The sequence below is a fragment of the Phascolarctos cinereus genome, unplaced genomic scaffold, assembly GCF_003287225.1.
Source record: "Phascolarctos cinereus isolate Bilbo 61053 unplaced genomic scaffold, phaCin_HiC Scaffold_5;HRSCAF=322, whole genome shotgun sequence".
In the NCBI taxonomy this organism is placed as follows: Eukaryota; Metazoa; Chordata; class Mammalia; order Diprotodontia; family Phascolarctidae; genus Phascolarctos; species Phascolarctos cinereus.
This window is the reverse complement of record NW_027555958.1, coordinates 241,747-262,740: the sequence shown is the minus strand read 5'-3', so window position 1 is coordinate 262,740 and position 20,994 is coordinate 241,747. Positions and strand designations below refer to the sequence as shown.

Here is a 20,994-nt window from a genome sequence, read left to right as displayed (position 1 = left end):
TGTGGGGTGTGTGAGCATATAGAAGAGGGCAGAAGATCGGGGGCTATGGTCAGAGAGAAAAGATTCAAGTTCTCACTCTTCTAAGTGGTCTGTTTCTTAGGGATGGGGTGGACTAAAGGGTGACCATTGTGGGGCTGAAGGAGAATGGAGGAGGCCATTTGAATTTGGGGATTAGGAGGTCAGGTTATTATAAGGGGGCATCAAAATTAATTTGATGATCTCTAAGGCCAATGGCAAGAAGAAAGGTAAAGAAGACTGTGAGCTAGGTCCTATGTGCGTTGAAAATGCCAGAAGAATGACCTGGAAGCTGATAGGTGAAAGCCACGAAGATGAAGAGGAGATAAGATGAGGCCCATGTGCTCTGAACGATGGTTTTATATAGCCCTACATCACTCTCCCCTCCTGTAAGGTCCCAAAGGAAAGGGAAGTGGTTTATTGCCCACCCCCTCCATTCCTATCAAAGTTCTGTTTTGGTTCCTCAGCATGACTTGGGAAGACCAAGGATCTTCAAAGCCATCCCAGTGGAGGCTATAATGATGGAAGGGCTTTGAGACTGGGCCCAGTAACAGACTGTAGATGTCTGCCAGCTGAGGACCAGAAAGGATAATTACCTGGCTGGCCACAGGGACATGGACATTTGGGCCATGGCTTCTCACAAAAAAAACCTACCTGAGGCATATAAGCACTGTCCTCTGCCTTTGTGGAGAGGCCATGCCCCACACCAATTAAGTCACAGATCCTTGAAGAAATTATTCTGACACCAACACTAATGAAGTATTTATCCCTTGCCTTTTAGCACAGGTCCTCGTGCAGAGTGAGTGTTTAACAAATATTTGTTGAATAAATTAATGAAAGAAAAACTGAAGGAAGGAAGGGGCATTGACATCCACCCATTGGCCAATGGCCACATACCCCCGGCAAAGCCCAGTGTTCTGACAGGGCATGCTTGACGACCAAAATTTCCAGCATCTTCTTTATGCTTTTTCTACAAATGGCTCCATCTTGATTCCGCCGCCAACTGTAAGAGATGAGAGATACCTGCCCTGGATCACCCTGATGTCCCAATTTACCTCCCAACCACCAAACCTAGGAAGAATTCAAGAAGTTTACTGAAGGGGGTCCATCTGCTCTCCTCAGATTTCCTTTGAGGTACAGAATAAAAGAAGCTGGTAATTGTGCTCCCAGCAGCATAGAAAGAATGCCCACCACCATAAGTCTACTCACCGTGTGATAACAGGGTGCAGGGCGTGGTTCGGTCCAAAGCAACAGAGGCTTCCCCTGCCCCGTAATCCTGTGCGCCCCATGGGGTTCCTGGCACAGGGAGGAAGCGTGGTCAGCATAGGGTCTCTCCAGAACAGAGTCCCCAAGGTCAAGGGTAGAGCCACAGCTAATGGAATGCAACCTTCTTGTGACAGGTTTTCGGCTTGAAACTACAGAAGCTGCCTCTGCCAGCTTCTCTCCTGTGGATGCCTCTTTTGGAGAAGCCCTGGACAAGCTCAGGTTGGGGAGGAACATCCCAGATGGCCTGAGGCTCTTACATGTGGCAACAGCCAGAGGCTGGAGGGCCAGGAAGACCCAGGTTCAAGTCACCTCCAGAAAACCCCTGACCTCTCACTGCTCTAGGCAGCTTTTCAAGATTATTAGCTGGAGAAAACGTGCCAACCTGCCCTGGTGGAGGGAGTTCCCTCACAAGAGAGTTCCCTGCATAAATGAAATCAGAGCCACTACCTTTCCAGGAAGTGTCATTGCTCACTGGATCATGAGAGCCTGGGTGGGGAGGGGGGAGCGGTGGGTCCATCCGGCAGGTGGAACCGAGGGGCGGGGTCAGAGTGCAAGCAATCCAAGCTGACTCACAGCGAGAGCCCATCCTGCACCATATAAGGTCCATGGAAACTCTGCCTGTTGATCAGTCCATCCATGGCGTTATAATTGATCCTGGACAGGGACTCCAGAGAACTGAAAGACAGCAGAGGCAGCCCGGGGCTCTGGGCAGAGCAGGGAAGGCCAGGAGGGGAAGTGCTCTATCCCAAGGGGCTTTAGCTCCCACAACATGGGAGGGCTTCAGGCTGGCCTGACAGAGCCTGCAGTCACCAGTATGTTCCACCCCACCTGGGCACCCTGGCGGGTCGTAGCAGCAGTCCCAGAATGCCAGGGTTGTCCCCCGTTCTCTGGATGACCCAGCTCCTCCTGACGGGACCATGGCCTGCGCTCCAGCCCGCCCCGCCCCCCGGCCCCGGCTTCTCTGCATCCATCCCTGTGCCCCCTCCCCGTCCAGAGGCCCAGCATCTTGTGGAGGGCAGGAAGCTTATCACCGACTGACTCACTTTCCCACAGGGTCTGCTGTGGCCTTCTCCTTCCTCTCTGCTGTGTAAAAGGGAGGATCATAGATATGGAATTCCTGCTGTGAAGAAACCATCTTTCAACCACCACTCTCCCCAGGCCCGAAGGCTGGCACCTAGTCTAGGGCACAGCGCACAATCCAGGCCGCTGCCCCCCAGCTCCCTTGGGTGGCCGGCACTGAGGGGCCTCTGCTCGCTCTGCCCCGAGGCCCTTACCTCCCAGGGCACCTTCTCATTGGGCACAGGGAAGCGCATGACGGTGGAGTTGGGGTACAGAAGATGGCGGGCATTCACGTGGTACAGGTCCTCTGTGTCCTCTGGCTTGTCTCCTGGGTCATATTCCTTCCCTTCCGGCATCTTCCTGGACACTGGGGGTGGGGGAGGGGCCAGGAAGACTCTCAGGAGCCCCCCTCCCCACCAGGACTCTGGAGGCCCCAGCCCCTCATGTCAGATCCGCCTATCATTCCTGACTCCCCCTCCACACACACACACATACGTTAATGCACATACGCACACGCATACACACATGTGCACACAAGCGCACACGTGCACACACACTGCACACACGCACAGACACACTTGTGCGCACATACACACGCGCACACACACAAACAAACTCTCAGAATGCATCTTCACCCCTCCCCCCCACTACTGCTTGTCCTGGAACCTTCCTTCCTTCTAAGGGGACACACTCCACCTCACTCCTGTCACCTCACCCTAACTCTGAGTCCCCCAGAGCTCACAAACTGTGCCCCATCTTCCAGAATCTCTGACCCATACCTCCTCCTCTGGCCCCCAATCACAGTGAGCATTTAGACAGTATTTTAAGGTCTATAAAGCATTGTACAAATATCTCGTTTGACCCTTACTACAATCCTGGGAGGTAGGTGCTATCATTATCCCCATTTTCCAGATGAGGAAACTGAAATCAGATGCCCCTTTCATAATCTTTCAGTAACTTTAGTAAGCACGTGAAACGTGGACTGGCTTCCAGGTGGCTAGACCAGAGCTCCTCCCTCTCCTCCAATCCCCCACCCGAGGGTGGGAGACCTTCAGGACTGATCTCCACCCTGTCCTTAGTAGACTGTCAGTGAAGACTCAGGTGTGAACCACTGGTGAGCCCTAGCCCCAGAGCTGGCCATGACCAATCAGTCCCTGGGAATCCGACTGGGGGGAGGGGATATTCCCACAAGCCAGGAAATAGCTAGGCATGGCTTTCCTTTCCTGATGCTCCCATGGTGTTTAAACAGCAGGAAAAGAAAACCAGCACCAGCCATCCCTGCAAAGCCCCTGGGAGCCAGGGCAGGAGAGACAGTGTGATATAGTCGGGAAAGAGCTGACTCTGGGGCAGGGGACCAGAGTTCACACTACCAGTGCTCACTTGGGCACATTGCCCATAAGACTTACCTAAGACGGGCACGTCCTCCTCAGAGCCAAAACCATTGTCCCTCAGCGCCCGGATGATCCAGGTCAGGGCTTTAGTTGACTGGAACATCTGACCAAAACATGCCAAGCAGCCTGGGTGAGGGGCCTTCTCAGTGCCTCCTCTCAGGCACCAGCAGGTCTGAGCATTGGGGAAAGCATCGTGTCAATTCCATTCTGTTCCTGACTAGGGCTGACTGACGTCCAGAGACATTAGCTCAGCTACCCCTGAGACCAGGGGCCCAGGGATGAGGGCCTGGAGCAGCCTCTCATGTCAACCACAAATGAAAGCCCCACTATGTGGGTACCTCGCCAGACCTTTGGAGCTCCACAAGAAACGTGGCTCTAGAGACAGAGCTTCCTGGGCTGGGAAGTGGCTGGGATGTGGCCCTCAAGCACCCCTTTTCCCCCCAGCCCCCAAGAATAGGCCTCAAGGACATTTGGAGGCCCAGAAGAATAAGTTAGGAAGGTCACCTCCAAATCCAACCAACGGCAGCCAAGTCCCTCCTAAGGTGGATCATCCAGGTGCAAGGGGCACCTGGTGGCCAATGGTGCCACTGAGGAATCACACTCTGGGTGTGGCCTGTGGTCCTTCCAGCTCCATGTTCGTGTTGTTCGGGGGGGAGGGTGTGGCAGTTGACCCCATCATCCAGCCTCAAAAATGAGGGAGGCCTTTCCCAAGCTAACTCTGTGCCCTCCTCACCCATTCTATGCTCCAGCCAATGAGCCTTGACATTAGCTGTACATGGCATCCCCTCCAACCTCCCCATGCCATCCCCTCTGCCTCTGGAGATCCCTCCCACCTTTGAGGCTCAGCTCTCCTTGCACCTTCCGAATTCTCCCCATTGTGGGGTGTCTGGCTTATGTCTTGTTTGCTTATCTGTGGCCCTGCTGCCTTCCCTAAGTAGAAAGTAAGCCCCTTGAGGGCAAGGCCTTGTTTTAGTCTTCACACAATGGCTGGTCCATAGTGAGCAATTAATAAATGCTTGGTATGCCCCTACCCCCCACTCCCCATCCCTGAGTCCGCCTAAGCCTGAGAGAACCTAGCCCTGTACAGAGTCTAAGCAGGAGCCCACATAGCTCTGACCCGTGACGCCTGAGCCTTCATGGGCTCGTCTGTAAAATGAGGCAGTCAGGCTGGATGCCCTCTAAGCTCCTGCTAGCTCTTGAGCTAGGAACTTAGCACAGTGCCTGGCACACAGTAGGTGTTTAATGCACGTTTACTGAGTTGAATTGAGGATGCTATGGAGGAAAACCAGTCCAGGAGATGTGGGCCCTGGAGGAAGCTACCTGTCCTCAATCTAGCCAGGAATCTCACCTCCTCGAGGCGTCTCTCTAGCATCTGCCCCAGTGGTTGGCATACAAAAATCATGTACTGAGTGCTGGTTTAATTGAACAGAACAAGTTCATGTCAGCCTTGTCCACATCCACCCTACACACGCTTGCGTGCATGCGTGCACACACACACACACACAATCTCTCTCTCTCTGCTCTGCACTTCCCCTTCACACTGAGGGTAGAAAGTGGGTCTCCCGCTTTGCCCCCTCCTGCCTGCTCAGGCCACAGTGCCGGCAGAGTGAGCACAGGTGGGCACCAGCCCCTTCTCAGAATGTCAGTGCACCAACCTAGATCCTCAGCAAGTTCAGGAGGGCTGCTGCTCAGAGGCACCCTCCATGCCCTGGGGCAGCGGAGCAGGGTCGCCCAGGATAAGCCGTGAGCATCTGCTTCCCTAATGCAGGGGGGCACAACCCCTCACTGCCGCGTCGTGGGCAGGGCTTACCTCTAGAGGGCATGGGGCGAGTGGACAAGTCCACTCCTTGGGTCTTGTTGCTCAGGGGCCTTCCAAGCCCACCTCTGTCCCCTGCTCCACCCCAGCCCAGAACGCACTGTCCTTGTGCCCACCAGGTCTTGCGGCTGACCCAATGTCCCAGGTGTCCCAGGAAAGGTTGAGGCCACCCACCCCTGCTTCGGAGGGTCCAGGCTCACCTGCTCTTCCAGGTACCCCAGCCGCTGCTCCACAGAGCTCATCCTTTTCAGGTGATCCAGGTCCAGCAGATCCATCATGATGTCAATCCTGGGACACAGCACACATCCTCTCCCTCAGAGAGGGCAGGCACCAGGCCAGCACCTGACACAGATGGCGCCGCAGCCCTTGTGTGTTCACGCAAGTGACCCGCCCATGTGCGCGGGACCCTCTTCCTCCCCTCCCACATCCTCCTGGTCCTTGCTCCTCCCTCTCAATTCTTGGGACTTGGGGCTCCACTGAAGCCCCAAGTCCCCCATCCTCCCTCTCCTAAAACGCATTCCTGGGAATGGCTACGCAAATGAGGAATAAGAGGAAGAGAGCCAAAGGGGCCAGGCTTGGCCCCAGACAAGAGAGAGGAGAGGGCGCCTCCCCTCCTTTCTGTGCAGAGGTGGGGAGTCGCGGGGGCCAAATGCGGCACAGACCGCCAAACCTGGCCGACACGTGGTCAGGTTCACTGAGCCTCTTCCCCTTTGTTTCTGCTTTGTTCTAAGAGACAGCTCTGGGAAGAAGCCGTGAGTGGGTATATGTTAACCCCTCAAGCCTCCATTCCCTGGACACAAGGCCAAGGTCAATCCGGCCTTCCTCCCTCATCTCTCACCAGCTGCTGACCAACCCCCCCGCAACCTGCCATGTTTCTCAAGCAGCCTGTGTCAGTCTGCCCATGAGAATTCTTAGCTCTTAGAGAGCAGGTACTGGGACTTGCTTTCCTTTCCCAGGATGCCGGGAATATGCCAGGCTCACAATAAAAGGTGTGGTAAACCCCAGAGGGCCCTTCCTTTCTGTTTCATTGAACCCTGGCGACTCTCAGTCCTCTTGACCACTCTTTGGCTGCCCTCTGCTCAGAACTTAGTACCCTGGTGACCTTCAGCCTGCCCACCTGCCTGCCTGGCACCCATACTCAGAACCCAGTACCCTGGTGACCCTAGGCCAGGCTGCCCACTTGGCACCCCTGTTCAGTACTTAGTACCCTGGTGACCCTCAGTCTGCCCACCTGCCTGCCTGGCACCCCTGTTCAGAACTTACTACCCTGGTGACCTTCAGCCTGCCCACCTACCTGCCTGGCACCCCTGCTCAGAACCCAGCACCCTGGTGACCCTAGGCCAGGCTGCCCACCTGGCACCCCTGTTCAGGACTTAGTACCCTGGTGACCTTTAGCCTGCCCACCTGCCCACCTGGCCTAGGCCAGGCTGCCCACCTGGCACCCCTGTTCAGGACTTAGTACCCTGGTGACCCTCAGTCTGCCCACCTGCCTGCCTGGCACCTGTTCAGGACTTAGTACCCTGGTGACCCTTGGCCTGCCCACCTGCTCGCCTAGCACCCCTGTTCAGGACTTAGTACCCTGGTGACCCTTGGCCTGCCCACCTGGCACCCCTGTTCAGGACTTAGTACCCTGGTGACCTTCAGCCTGCCCACCTGCCTGCCTGGCACCCCTGTTCAGAGCCTGATCGTACTTGTTACCCATGTCTTCAATCTTCTGGTCTGTCCTTTGCTTGAGCTGGTACTGCTGACTCTGCAGGTAGTTCTCCTTCAGGTAGATCTCCCAGGACAGCAGAGTGGCCTCCTCATTCTTCTCCAGCTTCTTCTCTGTTGGAAGCGAGGCTAAGGTGGAGAAGCCAGCATTTCCACAGGCCGTGGATATGCCCAGGCACTCCGTGGCAGCCCACCATGGTCTGGCTGGTAGGTCATGCGGCCCAGGAACTGGGCAAAGGAGGAAGAGGGCCCCTGTGCAGAGGAGGTCCAGGATCCTGGAGCAGTCCTACCAGCTGCCTGATCTCAGGTGTCCTCTACAGTGCCAGGGTCCAGACAGAGGCCACGAGGGAGCCAGGCTTAGTTTGGTGCAAGCCCAACAGGCCTCTTGTGGGCCTGCCACTGTGCTCAGGCTGGAGACACAGGCCTGAAGGACCCAGGCCCTGCCCTTGGCCTGCAGACAAGGAGTGTCATCTGATTGACACTGAGGCCTGGGAAGCTAGAATTTTAAAAGACATGGAGGTGGGGGGGGTGGGCAGAACCCGGAGGACGGGTAGGCATGTGCAGGTGAGAGGAAGAGAAGGCAGCCTGGCTTCTGAGCCCTCCTGGAAGGATGGGCCAGAGCAGATGGTAACCCCCTCCCAGCAGAGGGCCATGGCAACAGCCAGCATGACAGGTACAGGCATGTATGTGGGTGTGGGCATGCGCATACATGCATGCCTATGTGTGCACATGCATGTTCTTGCGTGAAGCCCCGTGCTGGGTGCATCCTCGAGCGTGCATGCGCGTGTGCACTTACTCAGCTGCTTGTGCCTCTTGGCTGGCTTGCCCAGGATGACTCTCTTGACAAAGAGCTGCAGGTGGTTGAACAGGATGAAGGGCGGGGGCGCGGGGGGCCGCCCATGATACTCCTCGATCAGGTCGTGCCGCTGGAACTTCCAGATCTGGTCCGTGTGCTCCTGGACCTGCTGGAAAGTGTAGCTGGGGGGGGGAGGGCGGCTGGTGGTGACCCAAGGCCCGGCCACTCCCCGCCCGCTGGACCCCACCAGGCCAGGCTGCGGGTCACCCGGGCCAGCTCCCCATGCCCTTTGGCGAAACTGAGGCCTGGAGAAGGTACGTGACCTGGCCATGGCTACCCAGGCCCCAGCACGGCAGAATGGGGCTCCAGTACCCTCCTCCCCGGAGCCTCACAGGGGCCCCAGCTCCCTTCGCTGGGAGTCTCTGTGTCTCTCGGGGAAGGGTGGAGCAGCTGGACGGGGGGGGCAGGGGCTGAGGGAGATGAGCCGAAGGGTCCAGTCCCACCCCACCGCATGGCCGGGGCTCACTTGAACATGGCGATGAGCAGGTTGAGGAGCAGGATGTTGGTAAAGAGCAGGTAGAGGCAGAGCAGGATGACCGTCAGCCACTCGGGGAACACTGGCTTGTTGCTGACCTCGCTGCTCTCAGGACACTTGGGCTTGTAGGGGTCTGTTCCATTGGGGCTGCACTGCTCCGGATTGAAGTTCACCCCTGGGACACAGCCAGGCAGAGGCAGTGGTCAGCCAAAGCCAAACATCCTCACCCGCAGTGAATCCAGGAAGTTCTGGGTTCAAGTGCTGCTGACTGTGGGGAGGCCCATTCACCTCTTTGGGTCCTCTGAGGCACGGGCAAAACTCCACTCAGAGAAGGAGCTTCCACACTGGGAGCTCTCCCCCCACCCTCCCAGAGCCAAGGGGACAGAAAAGGAGGAGGAGCCAGAGCCTGGGCCAACAGCTCTTGGCTGGCCTTGGCTGCTTTCAGTCTGGGTAACTGTTGGTTCCTCTGTGACCCTCCAGACGTTATCTTGTGTGTGTAAAGCTGTGATTCTCAGTAGGGGACCACCCATGGGCTTCAGCAGCTGACAGCTGAAGGGGTCACCACCCCTGCCTGATCTACAGTCCTGCTCACTTCAAGGAATTCACCTGTCCCCTTGGATACAGAAGAACCAAAATCCCCAAATCTCCCTGGGCAGGGCAGAATATAGAACAACCCAGGGCGTTAGCACTGTGGACTGCCTTTATTAAGCACCTACTGTGTGGGGCACTGGCTGAGAACTCTGTGAATAGTCCCTCATCTGATCCTCACAACCACCTTAGGAGGTAGGTTCCATTATTATCCCCATTTTACAGATGAAGAAACTGAGGCAAACAGAGGTTAGGTAAGTGACTCCCAGGGTCCCACAGCTAGTAAGTGTCTGAGGCAGGATTTGAACTCAGGTCTTCCTGACACTCTGGGCGCCATGGTGCCCCCTACCGTCATTTAGCACACAAACAAGGGAAGCATCTGAATCTGGTACCGTCGATGTAGGTCGGGATCTGCCCAAAGATGGTTAGATAAGAATGGTAAACCACCCCTCGGAAGATCCAGTCCACTCGACTCTCATTGTGGATCAGGATGGCCTGCTTCGCAACCCCAAAGGACACGACCCAAACAGCCAGCAAGAATAGGAAGAAGAAGACGTCCTTCATCTGCAACAACAGGGGCAGAGGCAATGGTGGATGTGGTCTGGGGCCTCCCCACCCCCGACTGTGGACTCATCCCACATCTTCTTGTCACCTCCAGAGCCCTGGCCACAGGAGCCATGCCAGCACGGCTCAGGCCACCCCGAGACAAGGGGGACAGCTAACCACAAGCGCAGCTATGCTGCTGCCCTCCCTTGGCAGAGCAAGGGCTCCCCAGGTCAGGGAATGGACCTTCAGCCCAAATTCTTCAGGCATGTCCCCTCCCCCTTGGGGACACCAGACTGGACATTGGGACTGAGTTCCTGATCTACCATGGCCTTGCCATGTGGCCTCAAGCCAATCTCCTCCGATCTCATTCTAAAATGAGGGGCAGCTCATTTTATGCCATGGGTTGGCCCAGGCAGGCTGGTTTGGGGGCAGGTGCCCAGGCAAGGGGTCCTCCTGGCCCCATCCTCCCTACATATGCCATCATGCTCCTTCCTTCCACCCAGAGTGGGCTTACATGCAGGCACTCACCATTCTCTTCACAATGATGATCTTGGGCCCCAGAGTTTTGCTCACTGTGAAAATGTGCATCAGTCTCAGACAGAACATGATGAAGTCCAGAGACAGTATGATCCGTCCTGGGTACAAGGTTGCTGGGATCAACCTGGTCAGCACAGTGGGGAGTTAGAAATGAGGGAAACTGGGACTTTCCACAGGCAGGAGAAAGATATTGCAAGGGAGAGAAACTTGGCAGCTTTTTGTCTACTAGGAGGGAGTCTCCCAAGGCCAAAACACGTTATGGAGACCAGAAGTCAGAGCATTCTGCACCACCCCAAACTGCCTGGAGAGCCAGAACCAATGTCCACCCTCTATCCCTCTAAGCACATGTTTGGTCACACAGCAAAACTTGCTCCAGAGGATAAATGAGGGGTGTGGTCTGGAGGAGGAAGAAGATGAATGGGAAGGAGGAGGAAAAGGAGGGAAAACAAGATGAGATTGAGGATGATGAAGGGGACAGTAACAATGATAGGAGTCTTATATTGCACTTTAATGGGAGTGCAGCACAGTGCCCTGGCCTCCTGAACTCCCAGGCTGCAGGGGTTTGGGGACGGCCTTGGGGTACTGGCTTCAGGCTATCCTACCTCTGATCCAGTCCTGTGAGCTCCAGTCCCCCCCCCCCAGAGGTGGGATACAGGGACAAATCCATAGCTATGACTGACATTATTCTTAGTAAGGAGATTCAGACAGCTCATTGTAACCTGGGCTAGCAGGGAAGTTGGCCAATCTGGGCTCTGCAATTCTGTACTTTTCTGTCCAGCAAAGGTGCTGGAGAGAATCCAAGAGCTGAAAAAGATCTTCTGTTGAGAGGTCACAGAAACCAAAGGACAGATAGCCCAGAGTCTAGGGATGCTGGAGGAGCAATGATTTCTGCCCAAATTGGCAGATTTGGGCAAGAACCGACTATTTAACCAAAACCATTCTGGCAGAGATTAGATCTGGGTCACACCACATAGCAATTCACATCAGAGAAACAAGATACATAAGGAATTGATTCAGATTTATAAGAATAAAAGCTATTTCCCAATTGATAAGGATATCAGCAATTTTTAAAATAAGAAACACAAACTATCAATATAATTGATAATATAATTTAAAATGCTCCAAAACATTAATAATTAGATAAATGCAAATTACGACAACTCTAAGTTTCTACCTCATGACCATCCAAAGAAAAAGGACAAATGTTGAAGAGGCCATGAGGAAGCAGACATGTGCATGTGTATGCACTGTTGCTAGAGCTCTGAATTGTTCTATCCACCCACTGGGGAGAACAATTTGGACCTATATCCCCAGAGTCTCAGGTGTGCATACCTTTGACCCAGTAATAGCGCTGGGCTCTGCCCCCAAGAGATCAAAGAAAGAGCAAAGGGGCCCTTATGCAAAGGGGCATATATACCTTCTGGAGAATGGCTGAGTGTGAATGTGATAGAACACTATTGTGCCATAAGAAGTCATGGAGGAGGGGTGGAGCCAAGATGGCAGAGTGAAAGCAGTGACTTGCTTGAGCTCTCCTCCAAACCCCTCCAAATATTCATAAAAAATGGCTCTAAACAAATTCTGAAGCAGCAGAACCCACAAAAAGACAGAGTGAAACAAATTTCCAGCCCAAGACAACCTGGATGATTGATCAGAAAGGTGTATAGTGCCGGGCTGGGAGCACAGTGCAGCGCGGCGTGGGTACACAGGCTGCAGGGCGGGCTCGCAGGCTGCAGAAAACCTGGAGCAGGCCTCAGAGGACTGAATCTCGGGCAGCTGTGGAGGTTTCCAGACTCCTCAATCCACCAATGCCAAAGACAAACTAGAAGGTCAGTGGGAAAAGTCTGTTTCTGTCGGTGCCTGAGAAAGGAAGGCAGGGTTTCAGTTCCATTCCCCAAGAGCGTGGCCCTGTCAGGGGGCAGCTGCTTCCCGAGCTTCTGGCCCACAGACTGAGGGGGAATCCAGTGACTGATCAGAGAGGGATTGCAGGGATCTCTTTGCCAGTGCTGAGGCAGGAATCTCATGCTTTGCCCGTGTTTGGATCTGGGCCACAGTTCTGGGCAGTGGTGCTGGGGAGAGGAGGAGTGCTGGCTTGGTGGAGTTGTAGTGGTTGTGGAGAGGAGCCCCTCATCACAGTTACAGGACAGAAAGGAGTACTTGTAGTCACAGGCCAGGAAAGGAGTAAACACCTTGCCCCTTATCATACCACCTTGGAAGAACTGAAAATTTACAGGTCCCTACAAGTATCTCTGAAAACAGCTGTACAAACCCCCAAAGCTTGGGACAGTACATTCTCCACACTGGAAACAGACGCCTACCTTAACAAAGAGTTTAAAACCCAAGTAATTGGCCGGGATCATGAGCAAGCAGCGCAAAAAGAGTCAGACTATATTATCTTACTTTGGTGAAAAAGAAGACCAAAATATACAACCAGAAGAAGACAACAAAGTCAAAGCCCCTACATCCAAAGCCTCCAAGAAAAATATGAATTGGTCCCAGGCCATGGAAGAGCTCAAAAACAATTTTGAGAAGCAAGTTAGAGAAGTAGAGGAAAAACTGAGAGTGATGCTAAAGGAGACCCAAAAAAATACTGAAGAAAATAACACCTTAAAAAATGCCTAACCCAAATGGCAAAAGAGGTCCAAAAAGCCAATGAGGAGAAAAATCCCTAAAAAGCAAAATTGGCCAGATGGAAAAAGAGTCCAAAACTGAAGAAAATACTTCCTTAAAAATTAGAATAGAGCAATTGGAAGATAGTGACTTTATAGAAATCATGACACAGTAGAACAAATCCAAAAGAATGAAAAATTAGAAAACAATGTGAAATATCTCATTGGAAAAACAACTGACATGGAAAATAGATCCAGGAGAGACAATTTAAAAATTATTGGACTATCTGAAAGCCATGATCAAAAGAAGAGCCTAGACATCATCTTTCAAGAGATTATCAAAGAAAACTGCCCTGATATATTAGAACCAGAGGGCAAAATAGAAATGAAAGAATCCACAGATCTCCTCCTGAAAGAGATCCCCAAAGGAAAACTCCTAGGAATATTATAGCCAAATTCCAGAGTTCCCAGGTCAAGGAGAAAATATTACAAGCTGCCAGAAGGAAACAGTTCAAGTACTGTGGAAACACAATCAGGATAACACAAGATTTAGCAGCTTCTACATTAAAGGACTGCAGGGCATGGAATATAATATTCCGGAGGGCAAAGGAGATAGGATTACAACCAAGAATCACCTACCCAGCAAAACTGAGTATAATCCTTCAGGGGAAAAAATGGTCACTCAGTGAAATAGAGGACTTTCAAGCATTCTTGATGAAAAGACCAGAGCTGAATAGAAAATTTGACTTTCAAATACAGGACTCAAGTGGAACATGAAGAGGTAAACAGGAAAGAGAAATCATAAGAGACTTATTAAGATTGAACTGTTTACATTCCTGCATGGAAAGATGATATTTATAACTCATGAGACCTTTGTCAGTATCAGGGTAGTTGGAGGGAAAAAATTATATGTATATGTAGATAGATAGAGGGCACAGGGTGAGCTGAAGATTAAGGGGTCATATCTGGAGAATAAAATTAAGGGATGAGAGAGGATACTTGGAGAAGAAGAAAGGGAGAGGTAGAATGGGGTAAATTATCTCACAAAAAAAAAAACCAGAAAAGTCTCTTACAGTGGAAGGGGAAACAGGGGAAGGTGAGAGGGAATGAGTGAATCTTATTCTCATAGGATTTGGCTTAAGGAGGGAATAACATAACATTCAATTGGGTATGGAAATCTGTCTTACCCTACAGGAAAATAGGGGGGAAAGGGGACAAGAGAGCAGGGGGATGATAGAGAGGAGGGCAGATTGGGAAAGGGGTTAATTGGAAGTAAATACTTCTGAGGAGAGATAGGGTCAAAAGAAAGAATAGAATAAATGGGAGGGCAGGATAGGATTAAGGGAAATAGAGTTTGGTTTTCACAACATGTCTACTATGGACGTGTTTTGCATAACTGCACATGTACAACTTATATTGAGTTGCTTGCCTTTTCAATGAGGGTGGGTGGGGAGGGAGGAAGAGAGAAAATTTGAAACCTAAAGTTTTAAAAACACATGTTTAAAAAAAATGTTTTCACATGCTACTGGGAAATAAATATAGGAAATGGGGTACAGAAGTCTATCCTGCCCTACAGGAAAATAGAAGGGGAAGGGGATAAGAGAAGGGGAGAGAGATAGAAGAGAGGACAGAGTAGGAGAAGGGATATTCAGAACGCATGACATCTTGGGGTGGGGGGAGGGGGGGAAATGGGGTGAAAATTTGGAACTCAAAAACTTGTGGAAGGGAATGTTGAAAACTAAAAATAAATAAATTTATATTAAAAAAAAAGAAGTCATGGAGGGGGAGTGAAAGCAGTGACTTGCTTGAGCTCTCCCCCAAACCCCTCCAAATACCAATAAAAATGGCTCTAAAAAAATTCTTAAGCAGCAGAATCCACAAAAAGACAGAGTGAAGCAAATTTCTAGCCCAAAACAACTTGGATGGATGATCAGAAAGGTATATCGCGCCGGGCTGGAAGTGGAGTGCAGTTTGGCATGGGCGTGCAGGCCACAGGGAACCTGGAGCAGGCTTCAGAGGACTGAATCACAGGCAGCTGTGGCAGTTTCCACAACCCATGAACACCAAAGACAACTTAGAAGGTCAGTGGGAAAAGTCTGTTTTTGCAGTGCTGAGAGAGAAGCGAGGTGGTCTCAGTTCCATTCCCTGAGATTGCCCAAGGCAGGGGCTGCCTCCTGAACTTCCGGCACACAGACTGAGGGGGAATCAAGTGGCTGGTCAGAGGGGGATTGCAGGGATCTCTTTGCCAGTGCTGAGTCAGGAATCTCTTACTTTGCCCATGCTTGGATCTGGATCACAGTTCTTGGCAGCTGTCCTGGGGCAAGGAGGAGTGCTGGTATGGTGAGCTTATAGTGGCTGTGAAGAGGAAGCCCTCCTCATAGTTCCAGGACAGAAAGGAGTGCTTGTGGTCACTAATAGACCAGAGCACAGGCCAGGAAAGGAGTAAACACCTCGCCCCTTATCATACCATCTTGGCAGAACTGAAAATTTACGGGTCCCTACAAGTATCTCTGAAAACAACTACACAAACCCCCAAAGCTTGGGACAGTACATTCTCCACATTGGAAGCAGACTCTTACCTTAACAAAGAGTTTAAATCTCAAGTAATTGGCCAGGAATGTGAGCAAGCAGTGCAAAAAGAGTCAGACTATATCTTACTTTGGTGACAAAGAAGATCAAAACATACAAAGAAAAGACAACAAAGTCAAAGCTCCTACATCCAAAGCCTCCAAGAAAAATATGAATCAGTCCCAGGCCTTGGAAGAGCTCAAAAGGGATTTTGAGAAGCAAGTAAGAGAAGTAGAGGAAAAACTAAGAAGAGAAATGAGAGTGATGCAAGAAAATCATGAAAACAAGTCAACAGCTTGCTAAAGGAGACCCAAAAAATACTGAAGAAAATAACACCTTAAAAAATGGCCTAACCCAAATGGCAAAAGAGGTCCAAAAAGCCAATGAGGAGAAAATGCCCTAAAAAGCAAAATTGGCCAAATGGAAAAGGAAGTCCAAAAGACTACTGAAGAAAATACTTCCTTAAAAATTAGAATAGAGCAATTGGAAGCTAGTGACTTTATGAGAAATCAAGACACTGTAAAACAAATCCAAAAGAATGAAAAATTAGAAAAATGTGAAATATCTCATTGGAAAAACAACTGACCTGGAAAATAGATCCAGGAGAGAATTTAAAAATTATTGGACTATCTGAAAGCCATGATCAAAAAAGAGCCTAGACATCATCTTTCAAGAAATTATCAAGGAAAACTGCCCTGATATATTAGAACCAGAGGGCAAAATAGAAATTGAAAGAATCCACAGATCTCCTCCTGAAAGAGATCCCCAAAGGAAAACTCCTAGGAATATTGTAGCCAAATTCCAGAGTTCCCAGGTCAAGGAGAAAATATTACAAGCTGCCAGAAGGAAACAGTTCAAGTACTGTGGAAACACAATCAGGATAACACAAGATTTAGCAGCTTCTACATTAAAGGACTGCAGGGCATGGAATATAATATTCCGGAGGGCAAAGGAGATAGGATTACAACCAAGAATCACCTACCCAGCAAAACTGAGTATAATCCTTCAGGGGAAAAAATGGTCATTCAGTGAAATAGAGGACTTTCAAGCATTCTTGATGAAAAGACCAGAGCTGAATAGAAAATTTGACTTTCAAATACAAGACTCAAGTGGAACATGAAGAGGTAAACAGGAAAGAGAAATCATAAGAGACTTATTAAGATTGAACTGTTTACATTCCTGCATGGAAAGATGATATTTATAACTCATGAGACCTTTGTCAGTATTAGGGTAGTTGGAGGAAAAATTATATGGATAGATAGATAGATAGATAGATAGATAGATAGATAGATAATAGATAGATGAGATAGATAGAAGATAGAGGGCACAGGGTGAGTTGAAGATTAAGGGGTCATATCTGGAGAATAAAATTAAGGGATGAGAGAGGATTATACTAGAAGAAGAAGAAAGGCAGAGGTAGAATATAGTAAATTATTTCACAAAACAAAACATGAAAGAAAAGGCTCTTACAATGGAGGGCAGGAGGAAGGTGAGAGGGAATGAGTGAATCTTATTCTCATAGGATTTGGCTTAAGGAGGGAATAACATACACATTCAATTGGGTATGGAAATCTGTCTTACCCTACAGGAAAAGGGGGAAAGGGGACAAGAGAGCAGGGGGATGATAGAGAGGAGGGCAGATTGGGAAAGGGGTAATCAGAAGCAAATACTTCTGAGGAGGGACAGGGTCAAAAGAAAGAATAGAATAAATGGGGGGCAGGATAGGATTAAGGAAATAGTTAGTTTTTCACAACATGTACTATGTTTTGCATAACTGCACATGTACCATATTGAGTTGCTTGCCTTTTCAATGAGGGTGGGTGGGGAGGGAGGAAGGGAGAAAATTTGAACTCAAAGTTTTAAAAACATGTTTAAAAAAAATTTTTCACATGCAACTGGAAAATAAGAAATACAGGAAATGGGGTACAGAAGTCTATCCTGCCCTACAGGAAAATAGAAGGGGAAGGGGGTAAGAGAAAGAGGGGAGAGATAGAAGAGACGGCAGACTAAGGGAAAGGGTATTCAGAATGCCTGCCATCTTGGGGTGGGGGGAGGGGCAGATGGGGTGAAAATTTGGAGCTCAAAAGCTTGTGGAAGTAAATGTTGAAAACTAGAAATAAATAAATTTATATTAAGAAAAAAACAAAAAAAAAGTCATGAAGGGGACAGTTTCAGAGAAGCCTGAAAATTTGTATGGACTGATGCAAAGTGAATTAAGTAAAACACAGAGAGCAATTTCTATAACATCAATAGTACAAGCTTAAGAACTCTGATTAATGCAATGACCAACCACATTGCCAGAGGACGAGTGATCAAGCATCCTTCCCATCTCCTGACTGATGTGGGGGACTCAAAGTACAGAAGCAGACACACATTTTTGGACACAGGAAATGGGAAGAATTTATTTTGTTTGACTATGCATAATTGTTACAAAATTTTTGGTGTTTTGCTTTTCAAATGGGGGCAGTAATAGGGAGGAAATAGTTGTTTGTTAATTGAAGGAATAAAATTAAAGTTTAAAAAAAATGAATCAACACTTGGACAAACAAAAATCATTGGACACAGATCGATGAAATAAGTAATGAATACTCCAGAAAGACAGGTAGGTGGTGCCATAATGCATAGAGCACCAAGCCTGTAATGAGGAAAACTCATCTTCCCGAGTTCAAATCCAGCTTCAGACATTTACTAGCTGTAGTAGCCACTAGCTGTAGTAGCCTGACCTGGGCAAGCTGCTTAATTCTGTTTGCCTCAGTTTCCTCATCTGTAAAGTGAGCTGAAGAAGGAAACAGCAAACCATTCTCAGTATCTTTGCCAAGAAAATCCTAAATAGGGTCATGGAGAATCAGACGCAACTGAAACACAGCAACTCCAGAGGCTGATGGTGAAACATGCACCCATCCACCTTCTGAAAGAGAGGTGGGGGCTCGGTGCAGAATGAGACATATACTTTTGGACTCAGGCAATGTGGTAATGTATTTGACTTGACTGTGTATGTTTGTTGCAAGGTTTTTATTTTCTTTTTTAAAAATTTGAGTGGGGGGCAGCTAGGTGGTACAGTGGATAGAGCACCAGCCCTGGACTCAGGAGGACCTGAGTTCAAATCTGACCTCAGACACATAACACTTACTAGCTGTGTGGTCCTGGGCAAGTCACTTAATTCCACTGCCTAGCCAAAAAAAAAATTGAGTGGGGTATTAAGGAGTGGGAGGGAGAAGGGGGGCCAATGATAGAGTTCTCAAAAGAAATGAAAAAGAAAAGAAGGACAAGAGAAAAGATGGGAGGACAAAAGAAATCACAGCAGACAGGACAGCTTTGAAAGTTACATGTTGAAGTCATTATATACTCAAAAGGGAAAAGCAAGTTGTCCATGAGAGAGATCTGCAGCTTGCTATATAATCCCTTCTCTGACCTAGTTTGTATGGGGCAATGTTCATTGTGTTTGATGCTTATTAAGTGGAGAAAAAAAATTAAAAATAAATGAACTCTCAGCTTTTTCATTCCTGGGGGTAGGGCACGGGGATTAATGGTGAGGGGGAGGTAAGGAAACAAGAGCACAGGTGGACTAAGACTAGACTGGAGTAGAATCTCAGGCACTTGCCTGCATGTGAGCCCAGCTATGAAGATGAGGATAGCACCAACGTCGAGCTTATTCCAGAAGTCATTGAAGTACAAAGAGGCCATCTTCAGGAGTCCAAAGCCATCAGGGTCGTAGAAAAGCTTGAAGAGAAGCACAGTGTGGGCAAAGGACCAAAAGTGACCCAGGGCACTAGGTGCTCCACCTGGGAGCAGGGTCTGGAGAGAAGGGAGCACGGACTCAGGCAGGTGCCCAGGGCTTGAGCAGGCAATTCTGGCCACGACCAGGCCTGGGGCACCAAGTATAGATACCGCAGGACCCAGGATTAGCTAGGGTGCAACTGTCCTCTCAAACCATCCTGAGGGCACATTTAGAGTGACCAGCTTTGACTCAGCTGGAGCAGACCTGGGCCGGGGCGCCCATGGGTGCCTATGATCAGCTGTCATCACTAAATGAGAAACATCAAGGTTGCCCTCAATTCCTCAGCAGGACTGGTCAGAGGGGACACAGAGGAGGGTCAGTAGGAGGTCAAAATTAAGTATGGAATGGTCTCTATGTGACTACTGGACAGGGGCCCAGTTCTTTTTTTTTTAATTTTTTTAAATTTTTTTGAATTTTTTTGAATTTTTTATTTTTATTTTTTTTTAGGCAATTGGGGTTAAGTGACTTGCCCAGGGTCACACAGCTAGTAAGTGTCAAGTGTTTGGTTTGAGGTCAGATTTGAACTCAGGTCCTGCTGACTTCAGGGCTGGTGCTCTTTCCACTGCACCACCTAGATGCCCCAGTTCTTACTAGAGGAAGACGCATATCTAGTGCCCAACATAACTTATTCCTGTCCAAACACTAGCCTTTCTTCATGCTCTTAGGCCTTTCAAAGCCAACCAGCTCATAGCTTAACCATTGATGCATCAGCAAAAACTGTATTTCTGCATTTCTTGATTCTATTTGACATGAATTTTGCTCCATTGGAATCTTTAAGTTAAGAAAAAGAAGGTCCCCTTTTACACTCTGCCTCAGATGCTGGACTCTCAAATTCTTACTGATCACGGGCAAACCATCACCCCTCGGTTTCATGTAATGGGGCAGGGAGAAGAGGAAGATGACCTTGGAGGTTGCTTGAGATCTAACAATCTATAATGCTATGGTTTGGTGACACCAATGAGATAGTGGTCCACCTCCCAGCACTTCTTCTTGGGTCCAGCAGGGAACTAGAAATCCATGGCTCTATGGAGTGAAGAGGTGGAGGTGAGGGTAAGGATTCCCCCAGAAGGCAAACACTGACCAAGAGATTTGTCTGGAAGACTATCCAGGTCAGCTGCTTTACAGAAAACAGATGGGACTCAGGGTGTCAGGACAAAGGATAAGAGCCATGGCCATCTTCAGGGAGGGCTGAGACCCAGGACCCAATTTGAGGGGTTGGAAGAGCTGGGGCTTGTGTACAATACCTGCCGTGTCTCCTCACACACAAGTGAGAAAAGCCAGAAGTAGATGACATACTCTCTCCAAGATGGTGTGGGCTGGAAATCGATCATGAGTACGTAGGCAAAGAGCCAGAGGAAGGTGAAGTAGGAGAGGATGTTGAGGTGGAAGATGACCACGGGTGCGGTGAAGAAGGCACAGAACCGGGCCAAGCAGCTCACTGGCTGGAGCCTCTTCTCCCTAAGGAGGAAAGCAAAGGGAAGTGTGAGGCGAGGATGCAGTCTCTCCAAGGAGCAGTGTCAGAGCCCTTTGCTAAGTTCTATCAGCAGGTTATGATGGACCCAACAGATCCTGCTCCCTTCTCCCTCTGGAAAGCCCAATCCAACCTCAGGCAGCAGAAGTGGATCATCCCCTGTGCCACTGGAGCTGGGCTCCCTCTGCTCTGCTGGTGAAGCCATCAGTCACAAGCCAAAGGGGATGGGGACCTTTTGTTAGAGTGGGTGTCCTTAGTCAGATCTAGGTTGGATTGGAGGACCCCAGAGGTCCCTACCAACTCTGAGGTTAT

General features: G+C 49.8%; 1 protein-coding gene across 2 annotated transcripts in view; it reads right to left on the bottom strand.

The window, feature by feature from the left end:
• TRPM2 (transient receptor potential cation channel subfamily M member 2) overlaps positions 1-20,994 on the bottom strand; it is a 64,797-nt gene that overhangs the window by 4,148 nt on the left and 39,655 nt on the right. Inside the window, exons 17-30 of one of the 2 annotated variants that reach the window (XM_020980019.1) lie at positions 20,456-20,669; positions 19,035-19,153; positions 10,251-10,383; positions 9,569-9,740; positions 8,580-8,763; positions 8,054-8,235; positions 7,239-7,371; positions 5,748-5,835; positions 3,747-3,834; positions 2,556-2,707; positions 2,325-2,401; positions 1,855-1,956; positions 1,225-1,311; positions 913-1,018 (exon numbers count right to left, since the gene is read on the bottom strand). In XM_020980019.1, the coding sequence (XP_020835678.1) occupies positions 913-1,018; positions 1,225-1,311; positions 1,855-1,956; positions 2,325-2,401; positions 2,556-2,707; positions 3,747-3,834; positions 5,748-5,835; positions 7,239-7,371; positions 8,054-8,235; positions 8,580-8,763; positions 9,569-9,740; positions 10,251-10,383; positions 19,035-19,153; positions 20,456-20,669 (1,837 nt within the window). The remainder of the gene's footprint in view (positions 1-912; positions 1,019-1,224; positions 1,312-1,854; positions 1,957-2,324; positions 2,402-2,555; positions 2,708-3,746; positions 3,835-5,747; positions 5,836-7,238; positions 7,372-8,053; positions 8,236-8,579; positions 8,764-9,568; positions 9,741-10,250; positions 10,384-19,034; positions 19,154-20,455; positions 20,670-20,994) is intronic. The other variant, XM_020980021.1, reaches the window with a different exon arrangement.